General features: G+C 45.6%; 1 protein-coding gene and 1 non-coding gene across 2 annotated transcripts in view; one reads left to right on the top strand and one right to left on the bottom strand.

Annotated features, from left to right (window-relative positions):
* Window positions 1–690: 690 nt before the first annotated feature.
* Window positions 691–797, bottom strand: LOC126013025 (U6 spliceosomal RNA). The gene has a single exon (XR_007497362.1). It is a non-coding gene; the product is annotated as a U6 spliceosomal RNA (small nuclear RNA).
* Window positions 798–17,143: 16,346 nt separating this feature from the next.
* Window positions 17,144–26,932, top strand: part of RAVER2 (ribonucleoprotein, PTB binding 2) — a 78,422-nt gene continuing 68,633 nt past the window's right edge. The window contains exons 1-2 of the mRNA XM_049775457.1: window positions 17,144–17,228; window positions 18,554–18,906. Coding sequence (XP_049631414.1) covers window positions 17,144–17,228; window positions 18,554–18,906 — 438 coding nt within the window. The remainder of the gene's footprint in view (window positions 17,229–18,553; window positions 18,907–26,932) is intronic.

Genomic DNA, 26,932 nt, shown 5'->3' with positions numbered 1-26,932 from the left:
TCCCCAAAGGAAATTGTAGAGGGTCAGTGATGAGGCAGAGCCTTCGGAAAACAACAGAGGAACATAATTTTTAATTTTATTAAAAACAACAACAACAACAATGATTCCTCTTCCCTTTTCATTGTGTTATTGCAATGAACCAATTCTTACATGGTTGGTGTTAATGTTAGACACTGGTTTGTGGAGTTTATATGCTTTAGTTACTCCATACAGTGCGTAGGGCACTTGTCCACACACACACTCAAACACATGCATGATGCCAAATGGCAGGGATCACACTGTCACAGGGGATCACACTCATTGCCTGTGGTCTGGCCATCAAACTTACCCTCACACTTCAAGACAGGCGGTTTACTGCTGAGCTATCAGAGCTTCATAATTGGTTTTGCATGGAACAGACTACTTGACTCTTGAGAAATACATCATAAAGCTAACTTGGATGCAGCGTAAATAAAGCAAAGTTAGATAGAAGAAGAACTACTGTATTTTCACTCTAGAAAATGCACTTGACTGAAAGATGCACATACTTTTTAGATGCTTTCTTCCCATGCACTCAGGCTTTGACTCCAGGTGGCGTTTTCTTCATAAGATGCATCTTTTGAGGGAAAAAGTGCATCTTGTGCTATGAAAAATATGGTAGATTATTCACACTCATGGCTGGGGAATATAACATGACTTTTAGTTTTTGTTTTAAATATGGAACGCTTCACGCATTTGCGTGTCATCCTTGTGCAGGGACCATGCTAATCTTCTCTGGATTGTTCCAATTTTAGTATATGTGCTGCCGAAGCGAGCACGACTTTTAGTTGTTTTTTTTTTTTTGGGGGGGGGGGGTCATAACTGGCAGCACTCAGGGATTCCTCCTGGCTCTATACTCAGAAATCGCTCCTGGCGGGTTCACGGGACCCTATGGGATGCCAGGATTCCAACCACCGACCTTTTGCATGCAAGGCAATAGATAGGGGCCAGAGAGATAGCATGGAGGTAAGGTGTTTGGTCCCCTGAGCCTGCCAGGAGCAATTTCTGAGCATAGAGCCAGGAGTAGCCCCTGAGTGCTGCTGGGTGTGATGCAAAAACAAACAAACAAAAAAGCAAAACATAGATAGAGCAGTCGTGCAAGCGGTAGGGCGCTTGCCTTGCATGCGCTAACCTAAGATGGATAATAGTTCAATCCCCTGGCATCCCGTATAGTTTCCCCAAGCCAGGAGCGATTTCTGAGTGCATAGCCAGGAATGGCCCCTGAGGGTCACCAGGTGTGGCCCCAAAAACCAAAACCATAAACCAAAACAAAACACATGTAGATAGAAATGAAGAAGGATGTTATGAACGGCATAATTAACATGACTAAGTAGCTCATAGACATACATAGAACTTTGTAGTCAACAGTAGAATACAAGGCCATAAAGATAGTACAGTGATAAGGGGCTTGTCTTGCACCCAACTGATCCAGGTTCAATTCCCCAGTACCCTATATTGTCACCTGAGTTTTATCAGGACCACTGGATGTAACCCAAAAATAAAAGCCAACAATAATAGGAGAATGCTGTGTGTGTGTGTGTGTGTGTGTGTGTGTATGTGTGTGTGTGTGTGTGTGTGTAGGTGTGTGTAGGGAGAATTTGGGCCATACTTAGGGTCCTTAGGGTCTATTTCTAGTACTGTGTTTAGGAGTGATTTTTGGCAGTTCTCAGAGGACCCTATAAAATGCTTTGGGGTTTGAAGATGGTCAGTGGGGTGCAAGGCAAGAGCCTTAATCCCTATATTATTTCTCTGGCTTCAGTGTATTTTCCTTAAATGAAAATTTATAAAAATCGATGTTATCGGAGGTCGAAGAGATAGCATGGAGGCGGGGCATTTGCCTTGCGTGCAGAAGGACAGTGGTTCGAATCCCGGCATCATATATGGTCTCCTGAGCCTGCCAGGAGCAATTTCTGAGCATGGAGCCAGGAGTAACTCCTGAGTGTTGTCGGGTGTGGCCCCCCCCCAAAAAAAATCGATGTTATGCTGGGACTTGGCATAAATCTCAGTGAGTTTCCAGAAATTCAAATCAAACAAAGGATGTTCTAGGTTCACTAAGGAATTAAACTATAAAACAATTCTAAAGAGACATAACATTTCAATATACTTGGAAATGAAGCAATATCATTATAAATAAATTGAAGTTGAAGGCCAAATTCATAATTGAAATTAGAAAATATATTTAGTAAGACAAGCTTCACAAGTAAAAAGCTGTGGGATTTTGCTAGAAGAATACTTAAAGGGAGATTTAAAACTATGTTGCTACTTGCAACTTGAGCCAAATATTGAATTGAATATAATAACATCAACCATTAGTTTTAACTACATTCAATGGTGGAATAGAAATAGCTAATAATAAATGTGTATATAAGAGAAATAAGATCTGTTTTAGAATAATTTAATACAGGAGCTAGGAAGATAGCACAGCAGGTAAGGCATTTACCTTGCCAGCAACAACCCAGTTTTCATCTCTGGCAATGTATGTTATTGTGTGTGGCACACACAATCCCCAGAATACCACCAGGAGTGAGTCCTGAGCATAGATCCAATTATCTGGGTACCAAGGATGACACCTGAGTCAAGCAAAAATGCACATATTCTCCACCCCTTTCTGTGTGGGGGGAGGTGTTTAAGCCTCAGTGCTGCTCAGGGCTTAACTTCTGGCTTTATTTTATTTTATTTTATTTTCGTTTTTGTTTTTGTTTTTTGTTTTTTTGGGCCACACCCAGTGGTGCTCAGGGGTTACTCCTGGCTGTCTGCTCAGAAATAGCTCCTGGCAGGCAGGGGGGACCATATGGGACACCGGGATTCGAACCAACCACCTTTGGTCCTGGATCGGCTGTTTGCAAGGCAAATGCCGCTGTGCTATCTCTCTGTTTATTTTCGTTTTTGAGTCACACCCGGCAGTGCTCAGGGTTACTCCTGGCTTTATGCTCAGAAGTCACTCCTGGCAGGCTTGGAGGACCATATGGGATGCCGGGTACCTTTTGCATGCAAGGCAAATGTCCTACCTCCATGCTATCTCTCCGGCCCCAATTCCTGGCTTTATATTTAGTAATCACTCCTGATGGGGATCAGGGGACCATATGGGGTGCCAGGGGTCAACCCAGGTTAGCCACATGCAAGGTAATGCCCTACTAATTGTACTATCACTTCAGCCCTATTGGCTTGATTTTGCTTGACATTCTTTGATATTCCTAGCTCTCAATATCTAATTCTGTTGGTTTTTTTTTTGTTTTTTTGTTTTGGTTTGTTTGTGGATCACATCTGGAATGCTTAGTCTCTGCGCTCTGCACTCAGGAATCCCTCCTGGTAGTGCTAGGGGGTTAGGGGACCATATGGGATGCCAGGGATTGAACCCAGGTTGGCAGATGCAAAGCAAGTGACCTACCCATTGTGCTATCTCTCTGGCCCTGGTATCTAATTCTTTTTTAAGTTCAGCGAAGTTCTCAAATATTATTTGTTCAAATAAGAATGTGGCTTCTCTCCTTGAGCACCACAGGGTGGTCCTGATGGCCCCCAGCATGATAGGGGCCAAACAGAGCTGTATATCCTCCAGTCTTAGCAATTGAGCCTCCAGGCCCATTTGACTTTCATTGGGGGGTAACACCAGGATCTCATGAGCCCTATTAGAGTGTTCCATCACCCCAGAGTCTATTCATTTCTCTTTCCTTTCCTTCTAGAATCCCTAAGATGTGGATATTTATTTTTATTTTTTTTCTTTCTCCTTTTTCCTTGTCTCATTTGGTTCTTGGATCATACTCAGTGGTGCTTAGGGGCTACTTCTGGCAGGACATGGGGGGGGGGCATTATGGCATTCCAGGGATTGAACCCACGTCAGCCACATGGAAAGCAAGAACTCTACCTGCTTTGTTTTTTGCTCATTTGTTTGATTGTTTTTTTTTGTTTTTTGTTTTTTTGTTTTGTTTTGTTTTGGTTTGGTTTGGTTTGGTTTGGTTTGGTTTTTGAGCCACACCCGATGGTGCTCAGGGGTTACTCCTGGCTGTCTGCTCAGAAATAGCTCCTGGCAGGCACGGGGGACCATATGGGACACCGGGATTTGAACCAACCACCTTTGGTCCTGGATCGGCTGCTTGCAAGGCAAACGCCTCGCCGCTGTGCTATCTCTCCGGGCCCTGTTTGATTGTTATCTGGCAGAACTTTTCTCAAAGATACACTTAACTGAATCTCTCTTTGGCTGGCCTCACTTCAGGGAGCATCCTTAAGATGTTGCTTTGACATCTTCTTTAGGTAGCTGGTACAGCTCTAGAGTCTCGGGAGTTCTTTCCAGGCTGCTATCTGGACCATCAGTGTGGGTGAAATCTCTGACTCCCATTATATCTTGTGCTCCACGGGAACCTGGGCAGCGGCCAGAGAATTGGCAGTCATGGGCGTCTAGCCCAGGATGTGCAGTGAGTTCTAGTGGGCCTGGCTGGAGATCAAGGATTTGGGATGTGAGCACCTGAGGGCGTCTATGCAGCGAGCGCTCAAGCAGACCTGAGTGTTCCTGTCCCATTGACCTGGGTGTTGGCTTGAGTTCCTGCTGGATAGGTTTAAGAGGAAGTGAGGCCCTGGTCCCAGCTGGTGACAGAGTACAGGCTGCAGGCCTACTGGGAGCAGAGTCTGATTGGCTAGTAGCTGTGCCCTGGGAGGTGTGTGAATGCTGCCTGAGTGAGCTCACAACTGAACAGTGACACATCACCCAGAGAGGCCGATGATTTACTAAACCCAAGCGCTCACCGTGGGTGCTTCTGCCCCCATTTAAATCAGCTTTTTCCAGTAGGGGAAGATCTGGCACTAGGGCTCTGCCCTCAGATATCCACTCATAAGGCTGTGAGCAGTAACCCTGATACACACACCCGCCCCTGCCTGTCACTCTAATCTAGGCCTGTGGGGGATTTTGTGGGAGATTCATGATTCCTATTCCAGTGTTGTTTCAAATATAGGGGCAGAAGATTGTGGGGGCAGTGTGCCTCACAACAGCCCCTACTCCTCAGGGCAAATAAAATTCTGAAATTGCAGAACTCTTCCTTGTTGGATTTTCTTGTCCCCCAGTGGATTCCTCCTCTCCTTTCCTTTTCCCTCCTCTCCCCTCTTCTCTTCTTTCCCCTCTTTTCTCCTCTTCCCTCCCTTCATTTTTCCTACTCTGCCTTCCCTTCCCTACCCCTCTTTTTTTTCTCTTCCCTATCTTCTCTTATTCCCCCTTCTCCCCTTTCTCATTTCTCTCCCCTTCTATCCTCTTCTTCCTCTCCCCTCCTTCCTTATGCTGCTGGAGTGGGCTTCTTCCTGCTGAATATCCAAGGCCCCTCCTGATGTTACACAGGAGACCTTAACATATCAAGAATTGGATCCCCCAGGACTCCATATACAAACCATAATTCTCCGACCTTTTGAGCTGTTTATTTCCTGGTTCTCTCTTTTTCCCTCCCCACTTCCTCTTTCCTTGTTATGGTTGTAGTGACCCAGGACTACATACAAACCTGACCTGTGGTACTTGCATGTTTCTTGACCTGTGGTTCTCACTAGGGTAACAGCGTAGACTGCAGCCTTGCATGCTTAGAGGTTTGCTTGCCCAATTTTAGCTGTGCTAGATTTTGCCGTGTGTGTGTGTGTGTGTGTGTGTGTGTGTGTGTTTAAATTTTTTTAAAGGTAGGAGTTTGGCCATATCAGGTAAAGCTCAGGGGCTATTCCTAACAATTGCACCCCTTGGGAGCTGCTTAGGGGACCCCTATGCTGTGCTAGGAATCAAACTGGGCCAGCTGCAGGCAAAGCAACTACCTGATTCCCTGGCTGTGGTGAAGTCAGAAATCACTTTGGAGGTGTCAAAGAGCAGAGCCACTAGGCTTAATGAGCAGAGTAGGGGATGATGCTTTGTGCATATGGGGCATAGGGAGTTTGAATTTGGGACCTCATACTTACAAGTCAGGTGCTCAAAGGATCCTTTGTGAGGACTTGGACTCTAGTACTCTGCATCTAGTCCTTATGTTTCTTGATGTAGAAAGCTTTGTTCATTGGGCTTCAAGATCAGTTTTTTTTAACCCAAGTTTGAATGTGGACTTGCTTTGATGGTGGATGATAGACACAAGGTCTCTTTACTTAGCCTCCCCTAAGATTTCGGTCCTGGTTATTTGGTTCATTTAAAAGGTAAAGGGAGATATTTGTGGTTTATCTTTTCTGTTGTTGTTTGTTTTGGGGTCACACCCAGCGGTGCTCAGGGGTTACTCCTGGCTCTGTGCTCAGAAATCTATCCTGGCAGGCTCGGGGGACCAAATGAGATGCAGGGAATCAAATCAGGATCTGTCCAGCGTTGGCTGTGTGCAAGGCAAACTACCCTGCCGCTGTGTTCCAGCCCCTGTTTTTTTTTTTTTAATGGCTCCGGGGATTGGACTCAGGTCTCATGCATTGCACGCAATACACTTTCCTGAGTATATTTCTGAATGCCATAAATTGAGAAATAAAAATCAATCTGAATGAGATTCAGAGTTTACATATTTTATAAAGATCCATTTAGATTCACTCATTTTTATTGGGTATCATCTCTTAATTGAAGGCATTCACAGACACAGTTTTTTATGCTATAAAGTTAGATAGGAGGCTATAACTTGTAGTTAAAATTTAATTAGGCTGGGGCCGGAGAGATAGCATGGAGGTAAGGTGTTTGCCTTTCATGCAGAAGGTCATCGGTTCGAATCCCGGCGTCCCATATGGTCCCCTGTGCCTGCCAGTAGCAATTTCTGAGCATGGAGCCAGGAGTAACCCCTGAGCACTGCCAGGTGTGACCCAAAAACCACACACACAAAAAAATTAATTAGGCCAGGGAAATTTTTCAAAGAACTGCAGTGCGAGATCTGCATATGGAGACTCCAGTTTTATTCCTGGCACCACATAGTACCCCAAGCCCTGGGATATGAGTCCTGGACACTGCCAGTTGTGCTCTTCACCCCAAAAGTCCAAAAGTTGCTTTGTTTTATTTTGGGGAGCTCATACCTGGTGGAGTTTGGGAGCTATTCCTGGCTCTGTGTTAAGGACTGATGCTTGGCACTGCTTGGGGGGGGGGGGGTTACACACTGAATCAGAGACTCACACCGGGGTCAGCTGCATGCAAGGCCAGTGTCTTAGCTCCTCAGTTCTTCCTGACAACCCCACCTACCAAAAAAGTTTAATCAGCAGAAGTTGTCTCCCCCGGAATCATTAGCACCACCACTGTCTGATTCACTCTAGTCATCATCACCCCTTGATATACTTATATTAATAAGGATACTTTGGGGCCAGAGCGATAGAAAAGCAGGTAGGGCATTTGCCTTGCATGCAGCTGAGCTGGGTTCGAAACCTGGCATCTCAGGGTGCCCTGAGCTGCCAGGAGCGATTTCTGAACGTAGAGCCAGACGTGACCCTTGAACATTGCCAAGTATGGCTCCCCTCCTTCAAAAAATGATGCTTTGAATGTTACCACTCTTTTCTTGTTTGGCACCGGGGGCCACACCTGCCATGCTCAGGGTTTACTCTTGGTTCTGAGCTTAGGAATCTACTCTTGGTGGTGGTCAGGAGACCAGGTGGTGCTGGAGATTGGACCCAGTTGAGAGCATGCAAGGTTTACACTATCACTAAACTATCTCTCCAACTCTACTGCTATTACTGCCACATGGTACTTCCACATTCTTCTTGGTGGCTTCCCTATATCTAAGTTAAATAAGAAAAAAATATATACACTGGAGAGCCCTAGGCTCAAGTTAAATTTGCCTTGTTATCACTGTGTGAGTTCAGAATGCACCAAACACAGAGATGATAACACCCCCTTGAAATGGGTGAATTAGGGCCCGGAGAGATAGCACAGTGGTGTTTGCCTTGCAAGCAGCCAATCCAAGACCAAAGGTGGTTGGTTCGAATCCCGGTGTTCCATATGGTCCCCCGTGCCTGCCAGGAGCTATTTCTGAGCAGACAGCCAGGAGTAACCCCTGAGCAATTTCGGGTGTGGCCCAAAAACCAAAAAAAAAAAAAAAAAAAAAAAGAAATGGGTGAACTAAATTACCTATATATTTTTGAGGTACTAGTAATGAGCCTGGGTCTCATGCATGCAAAACATATACCATACTGCCACTCCCCATGCTCAGCCCAGTCTAAGACTGAACAGATGTAAACCACATATATGGTTTAATTTTCTGCTAAAATCTACCATCAGAGAAGGCTCTTTCTCCCTCAGGAAGAAATTAAGAAAGTAAATATTCATGGTGGGTAGAGCCGAAGAGAGTACAATGAGTAGGGCACTTGCCTTATACACAGCCAGTCAGGGTTCAATCCCTAACGCCATACACAGTTCCCAAAGCACTACCAGGAGTGACCCTTGAGCACAGAGCCAGGAGTAAGCTCTGAGCACAAGTCAGGTGTGGCCTGAAAACAAAAGCAAACAAAATGTTTATGTTATAGTGGGGCCAGAGATGCAGTACAGTGGTCAGGCAACTTGCCTTGCTGAGTGGTTCAATCTCCAGTCACAGATAACAGTCTTCGAGCCCCTCTTGGAGTGGTGGTCCCTGAGCAGAGAGTCAGAAGTAAATCCTGAGCACCATCAGCGATGGCCCAAAAAGCAAAACAAAACAAAACACAAAAATAGCCATCACTTTTTTATTTTAAGTAAAGTGAGCATGGTGAATTTTGAAAGCAGGGTAATTGTAAAGATCAAGATAATTGCCCAGGGGTACTGGTAACTGCAGCTCAGTTCCATAATTGGACTCCACTTCAGGGTCAAGTAGATACTCCTCTTGCTTCTACAGAGGCTGCTATTTAAGAGTCAGACTAAACCCTGGACTGACGGAATCTTTGGGAATTATAGTTTCCAAGAGTTTTCTCTTTCCATTCATCTCTTCTGCGTGGCAATTACTACTCAGTTCCGTTTCAACATTTCAACTCTGTAGGATTTAGTATTTCCTGACATTTGTGGCCAATAGCAGGAGGAAATAGTTGATCTGAAACCTAGAGCCCAGGTTGTTAGCATTGCCAGGACCCATGAGTGGCACATAAAATCTGTTGAGTGGGTCATTTCACAACACTAAAGATGGATTGGGAATGAGTAGAAAAATATCAAACACCGCATCTTGTTATGCCACCAAATTATTTTTTTGTTTTGTGAAATTTTGATTCATCTATATGTATGTGTTGGCAATAGCACAGTGGTTGGGTATTTGCCTTGCACATCGCCAATTCAGGAAAGATGGTGGTTCATATCCTGGCATTCCATATGGTCTCCTGTACCTGCCAGGAGAGATTTCTGAGTGTTGAGCCAGGAGTAACCCTTGAGCGCCTTGGGTGTGACCCAAAACCAAACCAAACCAAAACAAAACAAGAAAAAGAGAATTTTCACCCTGATATCTATTTTTCACAGAATTGCTTCAAAAGCCTAAAACCCTGCAAGTGGAGAAATAGTACATAAGTTAAGGACAAGAGTTAATTTGCTTTAATCCTAGGCTCTAGCAGAAATGGCCTTTGAGCCCAGAAAGGAGTTGCACCGAGTACCATCAAGTGTCATGGCCCCCCAAAAAGTCTGAACACCACAACCTCCAGGACTGAGCAATATTATTTCAAGGAATGGGGTTAACGCCAAGCAATCACTACATTAAAATTGGTTTAATAACTTGATAACATTGTAGCCAAATCCCAATTGGGGAGCCAGCCACATTATATAATTATAACCCAAGAGTATAATCCACTCACAATTCATTTACCACATTTGGCTCCAAAAGACTGTGTTGATTATGGAGTTATTTTTGAAATCTGTGTGTCTAGGGGAAAATGAATGCAGCAGTCTCACCCCCACTCCCCGCCATACAAATTATGCAGCTGCATTTCCCACATTTGGGGAAATTGTAGGTCTCTACGCAACCAAGTACCATGGATAAACCTAGGGAAAACCACCTTTCCCATCATGGGCTCTTTTCAGCTAGGAATGAGTCCAAATACTTGTTTATTTCCCCACATCAAACCTGCCTCTAAAAGAGAAACATCTGCAAGGGAAGGTGCCATAGATTCAGAAGTCAGCACCAAAACAGGTGCATCTTGAAGAATATGGGTTTGGAGGTATTAGGTTACACCTTATTTTACCTAAAACAAAGATCATCCCTGGTTCCTTTGTATGTTTGTTTACAACTTGGATTTACCCCAAAACAGAGACTGTCTTACTTGGAAACCTGTGTGGGACTGGCTCAGGATAGCCTGAGCTATCTGTCCTTACTGCTCCATCCAGAGGTGGTCTCTGTACTCATTAAAATGGCAGTTCTGGCAGACAGCTGGCTCTGCATACGAGGTAGAAAACTGCCAGACTACAAGTGTTTCACCCTCAGCCTGGTTTGGATTCTTTTTTTGTTTGTTTGTTTTTTTGTTTTTTTGGGCCACACCCGGCGGTGCTCAGGGGTTACTTCTGGCTGTCTGCTCAGAAATAGCTCCTGGCAGGCACGGGAGACCATATGGAACACCGGGATTCAAACCAACCACCTTTGGTCCTGGATCAGCTTGCTTGCAAGGCAAACGCCACTGTGCTATCTCCCAAAATTTCTGTGAAGCCATGGCGCCTCTTTTTTTGTTTGTTTGTTTCTTTGTTTTTTGGGGCACACCCGTTTGACGCTCAGGGGTTACTCCTGGCTATGCGCTCAGAAGTCGCCTCTGGCTTGGGGGGACCATATGGAACACCAGGAGATCGAACCGTGGTTCATCCTACGCTAAAGCTTGCAAGGCAGACACCTTACCTCTAGCGCCACCTTCCCAGCCCCCTGGTTTGGATTCTTTTATGTGTGACCTTTATTCAGACTCCTTCACCTGGGGTTGGAGATACAGTGCATGGGGTGATTTTACATTGGGGTTTGTTTTTTATTTCAGTTTTGGGGTCACACCTGGCTATGTTCAGGGGTTACTCCTGGCTCTACACTCAGAATCACTTCTGGAAGGCTCAGGGGACCAGATGGGGTGATGGGGATTGAACCTGGGTTGGCTGTGTGCAAGGTAAACATCCTCCCTGCTGTGCAATTATTTGGCTCTCTCAAAAAAATCAGTATTTTTAAAATTAGGTAATTATTTTTCCAGTGCTGCTCCTGAAGAGAGTGCTTGCATTTTTATCTTCATTTTATTATGCTTGCCTTTTTTTCTACAAACGAAATAAATCCTCTTATCCAGCTATGTATTTTTTTATTCTTTCTATGCTCTTTATGCCTTTCTGTATATGGTCTAATATTTGACAAAAAAATTGATACTCTTGAAGCCAAAATGATAGCACAGCGGTAGGATGTTTGCCTTGCATACTGCTGGCCCAGGAAGAACCCAGGTTCAATCCCCAGCATCCCAAAGGATCCCCTGAGCCTCCCAGGAGCCATTGCTGAGTTCAGAATCATGAGTAACCCCTGAGCGCTGCCGGGTGTGGCCCCAAAACAAAAACAACAACAACAAAAAAGATGATACTCTTTTGGATAAATATATGTTCTGTGGTGTAATGAGCTATTCAGGGTCAAAGTCTATTCTTAGATTATTCAGCTTAGTCTATCCACAGCTTCACAAATGCCTCCTAGGACCAGTGAGATGGTGAAAGGATTTGGAGCATATATTTTGCGCTCAGGACCCCTAGGTTTTATGTCAATGCTGTGTAGTTTGAGAACTGGTGGTTTACCCACTCACCTTGCCCTACCTTCATTTATTTATTTGTTCATTCATTTATTCATTAATTTAAGGTTTTGGTTTTTGGACCACACTCAGCAGCACTCAGAGGTTACTCCTAACTCTGCACTCAGAAATCACTCCTGGAAGGCTCGGGGGACCGTATGGGATGCTGGGGATCAAACCTGTGTCGACCAGGTGCAAGGCAAATGCCCTACCTGTCCTGCTGTGCAATTACTCTGGCCTTGCCCTGCTTTTTGCCTCTGGAGATAGCATTTGTTTTGCATATGTGACTTGAGGTTTGATCCTGGAGGCCCCCAACACAGAAAAAAAAAAAAATAAAACCCTGACCATCTTAAAATCTCTCAACACTACAAATCAGAACTTTATTAAGGTTTCAAATGCATACCTGTTAATCTAAGGAATAACACTTAAAATGAAGGGGGTGCTTGCCTTTTCATGCAGCCAGCCTGGGTTCAAGCCCGAGCATCCCATATGATCCCCCTAGCCCAGTCAGGAGTAAGCCCTGGATTACACAGCACACTGTGTGTGGTCCTGAGATCAAATAAATAGAATAAAAATTATTCTCATAGTGTTTTTTTCCATAGTTATTCTCATAGGGTAAATTGAGGACACTAGTTTGGGCACATTAAATACGGGTTAGACAGATTGAAAAGATGTCAAGGCATTCACCTTGAATGTAACCACCCCCAGTTCAGTCCCCACCATCTCATAGGGTCCCCAGAGTTCAGAACAAGGAGTAAGCCCTGAGCACCACTGGCTGTAGCCCCCCCCCCAAAAAAAAAAAAGAAAAAAAATTAAGTATATTTGTATTTTAGTGAAAGTATTTTGTTCCCAGTTTTTTTTTATTTTTTTATTTTTAATTATGAGAACAATGTTGCAAAGAAAGAGGAAAAGGTAAAGTTACAGTGGAAGGACAATTATCCATAAACAGAGTTCTCAGAAGAAATCCCCTTGCTGAGGCCTAAATTTTGAGCTTACAGTCAAAGAACATTAAGAAAAATAAATCAGAACCCATGTACAATTACTTTGTCCACAAGTCCCCAGATTGTAGTACATTATAACATTTCTTGGCAGTACACAAAGCAATATAAAGCCATGAAATTGATGTGACTCCTTAAACATTGATCACATAGTATTTTTTTACATTTTCATGCACATGCATCTTAGTTTAAGTTAACATCAAAAGTTTAAGTATTTTTTTTAAGGTTTAGAGTCAAAGAAGCACAGTAAAAATGATGTTAGAGTGGCAAATATTGTTTGCATAGGCCCACCAAAAAATGAGGGGCATGGAAAGGAAAAGCTTTGGCCTAAATACAAGGAGACCCTACCCCTGAAGTTTCCTGGCATAAGACCAAATATAGGCTCCAGGCAAACTAGTTTGTTCAATCCAAGTCATTCTCTGTAGTGCCAATACAGTTTTATTTTTCATGCAGTCTCTATTGGTGGCATCAGGTTTCTGTATTAGTGAATCTGGAATCTGCATATCCTACATTAAAGTCAGGCTGCTGTGGAGCATCCTCTTGTTTCACCTCACAATTAAAGGGCAATGCAGAAAGCCCTATCCAGTAAGCAGGTTGTTGTTGTTGTTAAGTCTTCTTAGTGTTAAGGGAAGTCTTTTTTGAGTAGGTCAATGTCATAGCAGCGGTAGGGTCTTCCCTGGTAGAGGATTGCTTCCAGGTGATGTTATAGACAACCTTGGATGTTTCGTAGATGGCTTCCCTAGATCAGGGGTGAATAGAGAATGCCCATTCTTCTGTGCCCTGTGCCAGGTCATTATGTCAATGTTCAGGGTGTAAGGTCCCATTGCACTACAAGATTTGTGTGTTCCCATCTCTATTAGATAAGAACTTGTTTGTATGTATAGTATTTTCCCGTTTTTATGTGCCTATGCAAACAAGAAATAAAGCCATGTGGAGTTGTCGATGCATATGGGGGCGTAAGAACACGTCCAATAATATCTGTGACTTGGTTCAAACATAAGAATTAAACTGAGGGATTCTTTCACCAAATTCCCTATTGAACAGTTCACAAAGAAAAGATAAAAAATGGGGAAATCATCACTGTATAAGAAAATATTCAGCAAGAGCTATAACTGTCAAAGAAAACACACATAATTCAAGGATAGGAAGTACTATTAATTATCTTGTGCGTGCACCTGCGCAGTTTTGAACATATAGACTGGTAAGAAATTACTAGAGACTGCTTTAGTGCAATCGAGCAACTCTCAGCATCTACAAGTTAAGCCTACGATAACCTTCAAGCTTCTCCAAGAGACTCACCTCGCTGGCTTGCCCAGGCATGTGGCCCAGGGAAAGCCCTGGAGATCCGAAGCAAAGCGGTAGAGAGGTGCTGGGGTCACCCAAGTCCCACACCTCCCCAGGCCTAGTTAAGAAGGCCTTTGGCATGGCAGAGGCCTGCCAAACCTCATGCTGGCAGAGAATCCTGGCTCCCAGGAAGGAAAGAGACCTTCAAGAGCTGGGAGGCAGGGAGTTCAAAGCCCCCACCCGAACCTTCCCTAAGGAGCCGGGTGGGGAATGGGGGAAAGCCTAGGGGAACCTTCAAGCTCCTCCAAGGAACCCACCTCGCTGGCTTGCCCAGGCACGTGACCCAGGGGAAGCCCTGGAGATCTGGAGCAAGGCGGTAGAGGTGTGCTGGGGTCAACCAAGTCCCGCACCCCCACCCTGCAGGCCTGGTTAAGAAGGACTTTGGCATAGCTGAGCCTGCCGAACCCCATGCTGGCAGAGACTCCTGGCTCCCAGGAAGGAAAGAGACCTTCAAGAGCTGGGAGGCTGGGAGTTCCAAGCTGAACCTTCCTTAAGGAGCAGAGGGGCCGGTGAGGTGGCGCTAGAGGTAAGGTGCCTGCCTTGCAAGCGCTAGCCAAGGAAGGACTGTGGTTCGATCCCCCGGCATCCCATATGGTCCCCCCAAGCCAGGGGCAATTTCTGAGCGCTTAGCCAGGAGTAACCCCTGAGCATCAAAAGGGTGTGGCCCGAAAAACCAAAAAAAAAAAAAAAGGAGCCTGTGGGGAATGGGGAAAAGCCTAGTTGTTCCCAGTTTTTTTTTTTTTTTTTTGGTTTTTGGGCCACACCCAGTAACGCTCAGGGGTTACTCCTGGCTATGCGCTCAGAAGTCGCTCCTGGCTCGGGGGACCATATGGGACACCGGGGGATCGAACCGCGGTCCGTCCAAGGCTAGCGCAGGCAAGGCAGGCACCTTACCTCTTGCGCCACCGCCCGGCCCCTGTTCCCAGTTTTTTATTGTGTGGAAAAATTAAGATTTTGCGAATATGGGTGCAAAGGTATAAAACTTAGTGCTGTTTACAATAGAAAACAATATCCATTTTCGGGCCCGGAGAGATAGCACAGCGGCGTTTGCCTTGCAAGCAGCCGATCCAGGACCAAAGGTGGTTGGTTCGAATCCCGGTGTCCCATATGGTCCCCCATGCCTGCCAGGAGCTATTTCTGAGCAGACAGCCAGTAGTAACCCCTGAGCACTGCCGGGTGTGGCCCAAAAAACAAAAAAAAAAAAAAGAAAACAATATCCATTTTCACAGGAGGTACGGCGCTTGACTTACAGACTGCCGACCCAACTTTGATCCCCTTAGCTGGTCAGGTGTGACTCGTGAGCACAGAGTCAGAAGTAATCCCTGAGCACTGCTGGGTGTCGCCTCCCCCCCCCCCAAATCCTAGTATTATGAAATTAGAGAAATAGTTCAGGGAATAGTCAAAACAAAACCAGGGAACCACTTACAAGGTAATTAATAAAAGTTTATGTGCACAGAGAAACCAATTTGCAAACCAGAACATTCACAGCAAGATGTGGAAGGAGGCCTGGTGAGGAATTCCATGGTGCCTTTGTGATGAGAAGCAGGTAAGTATTCCATAGTGCTTGGTGTATTGTTAGTATTTTCCTCAATGAGAGAAAATTGGTTAGTGGGTACCTCAGACCCACTTAGGATGCAGGGTGGCTTGCCTTTGTTTTTCACAGGCATACACCAGAAATGACCCAGGTCCAGCCAGGCTTGCAAAACAAACGAAATTAAGTTTTGCTTGTCTGACTCAACTGGATCGGACAGCCCAAAGAATTGAAAAGGCTGGTTTCTTTGGTAATTCTAAAAGCAAATGCCACCGTGAGAAACAATTATGCTCAATTATAATTACATGGAGGCTCAGAAAAGCCTGCTATTTGCAGAAAATCATTAAAAAATATTTTTATCAGCTGAAAATCACAATATAATCAAACCATTATTACAACCATCAACTCGGTGATGTTTTAAATTAAGTTTTGATTTTGTATGCAAAACTCCAGTTGGTTGTATGTTCTTTTTATTTTTTCTTCTTTGTATTATATGTTATTTTAAACTTTTTTAAATTTGGGAGGGTGTAGGGACACACTAGGCTGTGCTCAGGACTTATTAGAGGATCATAGGCAGTTCTGGGGATCCAGCTGGGGTCAGCTACATGCAAGGCAAGTGCCTTACTCCCTAGTCTATCTCTCTGGTCCCAATTTGTAGGTAACTATTTTATTGAATAGTTTTGTAACATTATTTAAATTTTAGGTGAGCATCAATGTAAATCAATTTTTCTATATACATTTTTGTATCACACCCTGCTGGGGAACTTGATGTGCTGGGGATGGAACCAGGCATTTAGCATCTTTTTCATGGTGAAAAATATCTCATTCAAGGCACACACAGCAGTTTATCTACTCATCCTTTTGGGTTGTTTCCCACATTGGCTATTGGGAGTGGGGACCATGATTGTATTATAGAATTAATTCACTTGTGCATTGTGGATCTGAGAAGCCAGCACCAGGCCTGACATGTTCTATCGATGAATCACATCCCCCTCCTAGAATCTCTTTGAAACAAGCGTATTACTAGTGGTCTCTTGTTTTATTTATTTTTATATAAGCCTGGTGGTGCTCAGGGATCACTCCTGTGACAAGACTTGGGGGTGGGCCAGCTGCATGCAAGGCAAGCGATTACCTACCTTACCCTGTTGGTGGTTCAAAAAAAAATTTGGGGGGGGTATTAAATCGCCCCTGGCAAGCCCGGTGGAACCAACATAGGACACCTGGAATGGAGCCCGGATCTATCCCTGGTCAGCCCAGTGCAAACGCCCTACCACTGTGCTAAAGCTTTGGCTCAATGGCTCATTTTTTCTAAGAGCTTTGGATTTGATTTTTAAACATAAGAGACTTTTTGTACAAAGGGTATGGGGGAAGGGAAGGATTTCCACCTAATTGGATTACTGCGAAAAGCAAGTGAAATGTATAAACGGTACATTTTAGAAATTATTAGTGGAAGTGGACTCTTCCCCACATAATAAGCACAGAACACATATATAAACATATATAATACATAAAATATACATATAGGTTTATATATGATATATAAAATATTTTTAAAAATCATTTTCTTTATTTTTCTCTTCTCTACTCTATGAAAAAAAAAATCCCCTAAAACGGGACGATGCCGAGGTTAAACAGACTTTGCACGGTCTTGGCTGCGGGTGACTTTCTGTCCATCGCCCCCACTCACCTGCCACCACCTCCAGGTGCACGGGTCAGCTTGGTCCGGGGGGTGGAGGAATGAGGAGTTGCTTGGGGGGGTACCAAGGGAGGTGACCCTAGAAACCCTTCCTGCCATCAAGCCAGGCCCCTGTCGTCGGGCTTTCCCGGTGCTCCCAGCCCCCCACCCACCCCTTGCCCTCCCGCCTCCCGCATCTCCTGGGACTCTACATTTCATATCGCAACTTTGCATCTTCACGCTCCACTCAAACTTCCTCGGAAGTCGAGGCCGCGCATCTGGGTCCCAGCAGGAGGGAGAGGGGGTGGCTGGGTGCTCCGGACTGGGTAGGGTCAGGGTGTCCCACCTTCGATTTGGGGGAGCCCTCTCCGGACTGTGCAGTGTCTCCCAGGAGATTTGGGAGTGTCTGCCCAGATTGTGCACGGTGTCCTCCCTGGAGATTTAGGGGCCGCCCCAGATTGTGTAGGGTGTCCCCCACCGAAGATTTGGGGGAGTCCTCTTCGGACTGTGCAGTGTATCCCCCCCGGAGATTTTTGGGGAGCCCGCTCCAGACTGTGCAGTGTTCCCCTGGAGATTTTGGGGAGCCCGCCCCGACTGTGCAGGGTATCCTCTGGGAGATTTGGGGGAGCCCCCTCCGAACTGGGAGGGTGTCCCCCACCAGAGATTTAGGGGAGCCCTCTTTGGACTGTGCAAGGTGTCCCCCACCAGAGATTTGGGGGAGCCCGCTCCAGACTATGCAGTGTCCCCCCCAGAGATTTAGGGGAGCCCTCTCCGAACAGTGCAGGTTGTCCCCCCAGAGATTTGGGGGGAGCCCACCCCAGTCTATGCAAGGTATCCCCCCACTGGAGATTTGGGGGAGCCCTCCAGACTGTGCAGTGTCCCCCAGAGATTTAGGGGAGTCCTCTTTGGACTGTGCAAGGTGTCCCCCCCACCGGAGATTTGAGGGAGCCCGCTCCAGACTATGCGAGTGTCCCTCCAGAGATTTAAGGGATCCCTCTCCAAACTGTGCAGGGTGTCCCCCTAAGATATTTGGGGGAGCCCACCCCAGCCTATGCAAGGTGTCCCACCACTAGAGATTTGGGGGAGCCCTCTCCGGACTGTGTAAGGTGTCCCCCCACCGGAGATTTGAGGGACTGTGCAGAGTGTCCCCCCAGAGATTTAGGGGAGCCTACCCCAGTCTATGCAAGGTGTCCCCCCCACTGGTGATTTGGGGGAACCCTCCCTGCTAGGGCAGGGGTCGCGCAGAGCCAAGGCTCACAGGTGCGGGGGGCTGGGTGGGTTTGGGTTTGGGGGGTGCGGCCCGGGCACTCAGGTTTCCTCCCCGGCCCGCCCGCCCGCCCTCCTGCCTTCCAGCAGCAGCCGCCGCAGCCCCGGCGCCGCCTCCGCCCGCGCGTCCGTCCGGCCCTCCCCGGCGCGGGGCCCCCGGCGCGGCCTCTGCCCGCCTCGCCTCGCCTCGCCCGCCTCGCCCCGCCGGGCCTGCTCCCCGCGATCGCCCGCTCGCTCGCTCGCTCGCAGCAGCCGGAGGGAGCCCCGGGAAGATGGCGGCGGGGCCGGGAGCGGACGAGGTGCCCCCCGATGCCCGCGGCCCCGCGCCCCCCGAGCTGCCCGCCGACGAGGTGGCGACGCGGCTGCAGCGGATGCACCGGGAGCTGAGCAACCGCAGGAAGATCCTGGTCAAGAACCTGCCCCCGGACAGCCACCTCCAGGTACCCCCCACCCCCGGCGAGTGGACACCTCGGGGGGGTCCCGTGGCAAGTTGGAAGGGCAGCCCTGGGCCGGCTCATCGGCCTGGCACCGAGTGAGGGGGGACCGTGCAATGTTGGCTCTGCACTCTGGCCAAGTCCTGCTAGCTTCTGGGGTGGGTGATTTGGGGAGGGGAATCAATTTTGGGGGTTGGCATTTTTGGGGGTGAAACAGGCTCTGCAATTGGTCTCCAAGGTCTTGGGAATTTGGGGGGATGCAGCGATTGCATCTCAGCCCCTCTGGATCTTTTCCTCCCTCCTGGGACTCCCTAGCCTAGAGTGTCGGGGGACAGGCGTGGACGCACCGGAGTGAAACTTAGGAGAGTAGGGATGGATGGGGCCTTTGGGGTCTCCTCTCCTCCCCCACATAAAAGAGGTTGTATGGGGGTGTGTCCAGTTTGGGCCCCTAGTTTTGGGACCTGAATGTGCCCCCGGTGGCATCTCGGAGTGAGTTTTGCTGCGGCAGAAGCACTTGCCCAAGTTTGTATCAAACAGTCCTTCCTGGGCTCTCGGTTCTGCCAAGTAAGTGCCTGGAGCTCTGGGCTTGGCGCCTCGCTCGCTCTGGCAGCTTGGGTTGTTCTTCTTTCTGTGGATGTGCAGTCGCTGTGCCCCTGGTTTTCTGGCTTGAAGCTTTGTATCAAGCTAGTTCTGTTCTGTCCCTCCCCTAATGGATGGCCAAAGTTAGAGGCTAGAAAATTCAGGGCGCAGATAGAAATCAAGCTGGTTTGTTACACATAACCACTTACTTCTTCATATGAACACACACACACACACACACACACACACACACATGTACGTTTGGCTCTGTGCTCACTTCTGGGGGGGAGGTTTCGGGGAGGCCATATGGGATGTCAGGGATCAAACCCAGGTCGGCATCGTCGTGCAAGGCAAATGCCCTACTTGCTGTGCTATTGCTCCAGCCGCCCTCTCTCTATTTTTTCTAAACAAAAATTCAGGTTGTTTTTTAAAAAGAAATTCAAGGTTTCATTGAATTCCTTTGATCTTTATATATATATGCTTCATATGCTGCTGGCATATATATGTGTGTATATAGTTTTTTTTGCAGGATATATATATATATATATATATATATATAAAGATCAAAGGAGTTAAACTCCTGGAAAATTTCAGATTGAATTAATGCCTGTAGTTTCCGTCTTTGTTATATAGTGGATGTTTGGCACTGCAAGAGGGCTCGCTGTTGAGAAGCGCAGGAGATTTCTTCCCTATGATCCAGATAAGAAGGGAGACCAGTAGCTCATGACTGTGTAATTAGATCTTACATGGCCACTCAAGATAAATGCTCACATCGAACCTGGTAATCAACACGCATCTAGGGGCTTTGAAGAGCTCAAGACTCTGTTACATATTTCACTGGTCTTTGGGGAGTTGCTATCTGGTAAGATTTTTGGGATTTCATCAAGACACACGAAGTGGACTGATTTCACTGAAGCATTTTCCCCATGTCTGTGCAAATAGCAAGGGGGAATCCAGAAAAACATGGGGGTACTGTAAAGGAGGGGGGGTCTAGAAAAGGACAATTGGCCTTCGACAAATGAAGAAATAACAGCTCTGTTGAGGTCATTCAGAAGGGATCTGGAGAAACGTTGTGATTGCCTTTGTAGAATGTAACTTACCTTTTTTTGTTGTTTGTTTTTTGTTTTTTTGTGGTTTTTGGGTCACACCTGGCAGTGCTCAGGGGTTATTTCTGGTTCCAGGCTCAGAAATTGCTCCTGGCAGGCACAGGGGACCATATGGGGCACCGGGATTCGAACCGATGACCTCCTGCATGAAAGGAAAACGCCTTACCTCCATGCTATCTCTCCGGCCCCACCTTTTTTTGTTGGTGTTCTCACATTCCCTTGTTTTAATTCTAAAAATATTGAGACCAAATTTTAGACAGTTCTATTCTTGTTTGGAGGGTGCGATCTTTCTCATTTTCTTTCCCAAGAGACCTGGGGAAGTGATGATTGTAGGAGCAAATGGAGGAGCAGTGTTAATTATCTGTCCATGGAGACTGGTTTGGAGAGGATGACTGGATTTGCATTTTTTGTTCTGGTTTTGGGGCCCAGCACTTCATGGTACTCAGGGGTTACTTCTGGTACTGCACTCAGGAATTAACACCTGGCAGTGCTTGGGATTCTATGGCATGCCAGGAATCGAACCCAAGTTGGCCGTGTGCTAGACAAGTGCTCTATTCACTGTACTATCTTTCCAGCCCCTATTTTTGTATTATGTATTTTTGAGTTCTTGTTTTTCCCTTTTAAAATTGTGTTTTGATGAAATCTTCGGAGTTTCTGTAAAGTAGCAAACATTAGCCACCAAATGAAATTGGTAAGAGCTGTGTTTAGATGAGTCTTTTACTGCCAAGTAAAGCATTTTAAGTTTTTGTCTTCATTTTTTTTGTGCCTCCCCCCTTTCTTTTGAGAATGGAAGAATTTCATCAAAAGGCAAAAATTGATGGAACAAATAGACTAATTTTTAGATTCTTCTTAGTGTTTCTTTTTATTTTATAATTCATAATTTAAAAAAATAATCCCAAACCAACTAGAAAATCCAGACAGATGTTTTGACTGCAGGCACTCCTTATTCTTTTTTTTTTTTTTTTTAGGCACTCCTTATTCTAATAGCATTTCTCTTTTCTTTTCTTTTTTGAGAGGAGGCACACCTGGCTGTGCTCAGGGATCACTCCTGGTGGGGCTCAGGGTACCATGTTGAGTGTCAAGGATCCAACCCCTGGCTCAGGGGACTATATAGAATTCAGGGGGTCAAACCCAGGTCAATTTCTTGCAAAGCAAATGCCCCATCTGCTGCTGTACTGTAGCACCTACCATGTGCAAGGCCAACGCCCTACCTACCTGCTCTATTGGTGGGTCCCCTGCTGGCTTCTTTTCCTCTACCATCCTCTGTACTTGTACCATCATCAGTGATCTGTTATATCCATTACATGAAACCAGATATGCTAGTTTTGTGTGTGTGTGTGTGTGTGTGTGTGTGTGTGTGTGTGTGTTTCCTGGTGATTCTCAGGGGTTTCTCCTGAGGGGCTCTGCACCCAGGAATCACTCCTGGTAGTGCTCAGAGATGCCTGGGATGGAACCTGGCTTGACCTTGTGCAAGACAAGTGTCACTCTGGCCTCCAGTCTTATTTCTTTTTCTTTCTTTTGATTTGATTTATTTTGGGAAGGGATACACTTGGTGGTGCTCAGGGACTTCTCCTAGCCAGATGTTTGGGGGGGTCTTTTGTGATGCTTGGCACCCTGTGATTGTCTGAGATGAACAAAATCCTCCCACATCTAAGGCACCCTGCAACCCTTGGAACTATCTCTGCAACCCTTCAATTTTAATTCTTATTATTTCTGCATTGGAGTAATTTTCTTTTTTCTTTTTGGCTGTTGGGTCACACCCAGCAATGTTCAAAGGTTATTCCTGACTCTACACTCAGGAATCATTCCTGGCAGTGCTCAGGGGACTATATAGAATTCGGGGGGGGGGGGGGTGTCGAACCCAGGTCAACTTCCTGCAAAGCAAACGCCCCATCTGCTACTGTACTGTAGCGCCTACCATGTCTTTTCTTATTTTAACAAGTCCTGCAGACACTTGACACTACTGTGATTTGGATCTGTATAATTTTGTCTTTGCATGTTAGTGTTTATGAATGTATTTGCAATGATGAATTCATCGTGAAAAATAAAAAACGACAAGCATAGTGGCTAATAACAATGTTGAGAACATCGAATTCTTATTCAGAACAGCTATTGTGTCTCTGTGTGAATAGTGTCTGGCAATTCTTGATTTAAATTTTTGATTAGCGAAGGTAATGCCCTGAGATGTGGTTTTTATCGCATTCTATAAATGGTTGATGCTTTATGGTTAGCCCGAGTTGAGTTTAGTGGCATCGTCACCGGAATTTCAAGTTGAAAAAAAAACATTGGCATTAATTTCCTAGACTTAGTTTCTTTTTTTCTTATCTGCCTTGTGTGTACATGTGTTTTGTTTTTGTTGTGTTTAAAATCTGCAAGAGTTTATTGTACAGTTGGAAGAAAATGTGAAGTGCTTGGGCTAATAGCCAGGATCAGTAATAGAAGAAGTATTCTATTGTCTCACTTTGGGTATTATTAACTTTCACTTCAGAGTACTCTGTTATGGTAGTTAATTGAGAGCTTGATGGTTAATTCACAGAGGCCCGTTTGAAAGCATAATACTATCATCCGAGCACTTTTTAGAATAAGAAACCACCAAATGTAGGAAATTCAACTTGATTTCATTAAAAACAAAACCTACATGTTCTCATTTTCTTTTTCTTTTTGTCAAAAATAAACAGTCTTTTCTCACAGGCTCTATTGTCTTTAACTGGATTAAAAAAAATGTCCATTATTGGTTTTTCTCCATCAGTCTATTTAGTAATTGTTGTCTCTTTTGATAACAGTACTATTTAAAAAAAATACCACTTTCTCATGACAATAATGGATCTTTTTACATTTTGAAAATTCCCTTTTTTAAAATTGAGAATGCTGTTTTGTTTGCTTTGGAAATTAGGGCAGTTTTTATTATTACTTATTCTTTTGTTTTTTTGGGTGCTCCTAGCTTACCCTTGGCTCAGGGTGCTTAAAGCTTACCTTGACTCAGGCCCAGTGCTCAGGGATCACTTCTTGGGGCCATATTGGAGGCTGGGGATCGAACTGGGTCAGCCACATTGCAAGGCAAGTGCTCTATCTTCTGTATTACCTCTCTGGCCCCGGTTTGTTTATTTTTGTTTTGGGAGCCATCCATGCCTTCTATTGCTCAGGATTTATTCTTGACTTTGCACCTCGGGATCACTCCCGGCAGGCTCAGAGATGCTAGGGATCAAATTTGGGTCAGCCACATGTAAACCTGTTGTTTTAGCATTCTGCACTTTCCCCAGTTTATATTTCTTAAAAGTTGGTCTGTTACATTTTCTTTTTTAGTGTAGTTAAAAATATTTTCTTGATGTAGTTAAAATTAGGGACTGGGCTTTCCCCACCATATATTTTAGTATCTTACTGAGGTTGAATACGGACACTCCAGGCTGCCAGAGGGATTGTAGCTTTCTGGGCCACCTCTAGCTCTTGTAAGATTCTAGTCCTGCCAGAAATTCTTGCTCACTGTTTTAGCCATGCTTGTTCTCTGCCCTGAAAACACAGCAAAGAGGAATGTTTTGTGCTTAGCCCCACAATGCCGGATTAATAGCAAAGACTTTTCAGGTGACTTACAGACCAGTTCCTGATGAATACATTGGTTCAGTTCAGAGATAATTTTTCTGGGCATGTGGTATGTTTTTCCCATGAGAAGTAGTATCCCATAGAAGGAGTTTTTTCCAAGTAGCATTTGATATCTATTTTGTGGGATGCTTCTGATCTCACCAGCTTTTTGCAGGAGCAGATTCTCCCAGCTTCAATTTGTAGATGATTCATCTAAGTCTTAGGTCGGAAGCTCGGGTAGGAGCTGTGTGGAAGAGAATTGCTCTCTTAATGAATGAACTGCAAAGATCAGGGAAGTATTAAGGAAATCAAATGTCACTGAAAGATTTTTTTTCTGTTTGCTTGTTTTGTTTTGGGATAGCATCCAACAGTGCTCAGGGATCACTCCTGATGGTACTCAGGGGCCCACAAGTGGTGCTGGAGAATAAATTAGGAGCATATCGAGAAGTGCTCAGGGATCATTCCAGATGGTCCTCGGAGCCCATATGGTGCGAGGGACCACACTGCAGTAATATGCATGCAGGCCAAGCAAGAGCCTTACCCCCTATTCTATTGCTCCAGACCTCTTTTTTTTTATTTTTATTTTTTTATTTTTTTATTTTTGGGTCACACCCAGCATCGCTCAGGGGTCACTCCTGGCTCCATGCTCAGAAATAGTTCCTGGCAGGCACGGGGACCATATGGGATGCCAGAATTCGAACCAATGACCTTATGCATGAAAGGCATGCTATCTCTCCGGCCCCTATTTATTTATTTATTTATTTATTTTTAATGTATTGATTAATTGGTTGGTTGATAGGTTGTTGAGCCACACCCATCAGTGCTCAGGGGTTCAGAAATCACCTCTGGCAGGCTGGGGGTCCATATGGAATGCTGGGAATCAAACTGGGTCCCTCCCAGTTTGGCCACATGCAAAGCAAGTACCCTACTGCTGTGCTATCTCTCTTTTTTAAAAGGAGTTTTCTTCTTCTTTTTTTGCTTTTGGTTTTTGGTTTTTGGTTTCTGGGCCACACCCGGTCATGGTCAGGGTTTACTCCTGGCTATGCACTCAAAAATTGCTCCTGGCTTGGGAAACCATATATGGGGTGCCTGGGGATCGAACCAAAGTCTGTGCCCTTCCACTGCACCATAGCTCCAGGCCCTAAAAGGATTTTTCTTTAAAGGGGATTGGATTCCTATCCAATTGGGATTGGATGCCCCTTGAATCTTGAGTTTGCTTTATAGTAACCCTTAAGGTCTTCCTGAGTAATTTTATTTATTTTTTGTTTGTTTTTGTGGGTTTTTTTTAGGGGGTTACTCAGAGCTGACTCTTGACTCTATGCTCAGGGATCATTTCTGACAGGCCACTGGGGACAATATGTGATTTCAGGCATCAAACTCAGGTTGGCTATGTGCAAGGCAAGCTCCTTATCTGCTGTACTTTTATTCCAGTCCCCTTCACTCATTTCTTGTTTCAGAAAGGCAAGAGTTGGGGCATACCCAATATTATTTAGGGCTTACTCTGGACTCTGCTCAAGGAGCACTTGTGTGGGGCTCAGAGGATCTCATATGATGTGCTGGGGATTGAACCTTGATCATCGGCATGCAAGGTGAGATGCTACCTGCTTTACTATATTGGTGGCCCTTCATATCTCTTTTTTTTCTTTCTTGTTTTGGGTCACAGCCATTGGTGCTCAGGGCTTACTCATGGCTCTGTGCTCAGGGATCACTCCTGGAAGGCTCTTGGTACCCATCTGTGTTGCCAGGGATTGAACCCAGGTCAACTAGACAATGCCCTACCTGCTCTGCTGTTCATTTCTTAACAGTTCAGAAAGTTGCATGATAAATTATGCTCTACCCCCCACTTAAATTTTTGCACAAAAGTATATAACCATGCCAAGAAAGACATCAGCTGGACATTTAAAGATTTCAGAATGGCTTATCAAAATCCCTCTGTAATCCGAGTCTTGCTTACCCTAAATGACAATTGTCCCAACTCCAAAACAGCATCTGCACCGAGAGGGTGGGCAAGTGAGACTTAAGATCTGTCCACTAGGACGTGGCTGGCCACTGATGTGCCGAGGGTCACGGTTGCCAGCAGACTTGTCCTTGGTTGTTGTGAGGATGATCCTGCTTTTGTTCCTCCAGCTCCAATTCTACCCTTCTCACCTGCTGTGCTCTGGAAAGCTAATCTCTGGATTGCACTAACTAGGCCTTTCTCATTTCCTGGCTTCAGTTGCTAATTTTTGTTGTTGTTGGTTTGGGGCCACACCCAGCATTGCTCAGGGGTTACTCCTGGCTCAGCGCTCAGAAATGATTCCTGGCTGTGCTAAAGGTACCATATGAGATGCTGGGGATGGAACTCAGGTTGGCCGTGTGCAAACGCAAATGCCCTATCTGCTAGACTATCCTTTTGACCCACTTTGGTTGCAGTTTTTGTTTTGAACTTTCTCACTGATTCTGAGGGCCACTGGGGAAGGTCATGCAGTGCTAGAGACAGATCCTGGGGTTCTTTGCATGCCAGGTATGTCCTCCAGTCTTCAGAGGAATCTCCCTGAAACTCGGGGTGCCTTTGGCCAGAGACACCAGTGGAAGATTAAAGATTGGGGAAGATAGAATGGAGTCTTTATTCATCAGGTAATTGTGACACACACAGACACACAAACAATTGTCACACACACACACACACACACACACACACACACACACACACACACACACACACACACACACCTCAGCAGCCGGTTCTCTCCTTGCAAGTGTCAAAATCATTCCTCTGTTGCCTGGGGATT

Source organism: Suncus etruscus, chromosome 6, assembly GCF_024139225.1.
Source record: "Suncus etruscus isolate mSunEtr1 chromosome 6, mSunEtr1.pri.cur, whole genome shotgun sequence".
Classification (NCBI taxonomy): domain Eukaryota; kingdom Metazoa; phylum Chordata; class Mammalia; order Eulipotyphla; family Soricidae; genus Suncus; species Suncus etruscus.
The sequence above is the reverse complement of the archived record's forward strand: the minus strand, read 5'-3'. Positions and strand labels throughout refer to the sequence as shown.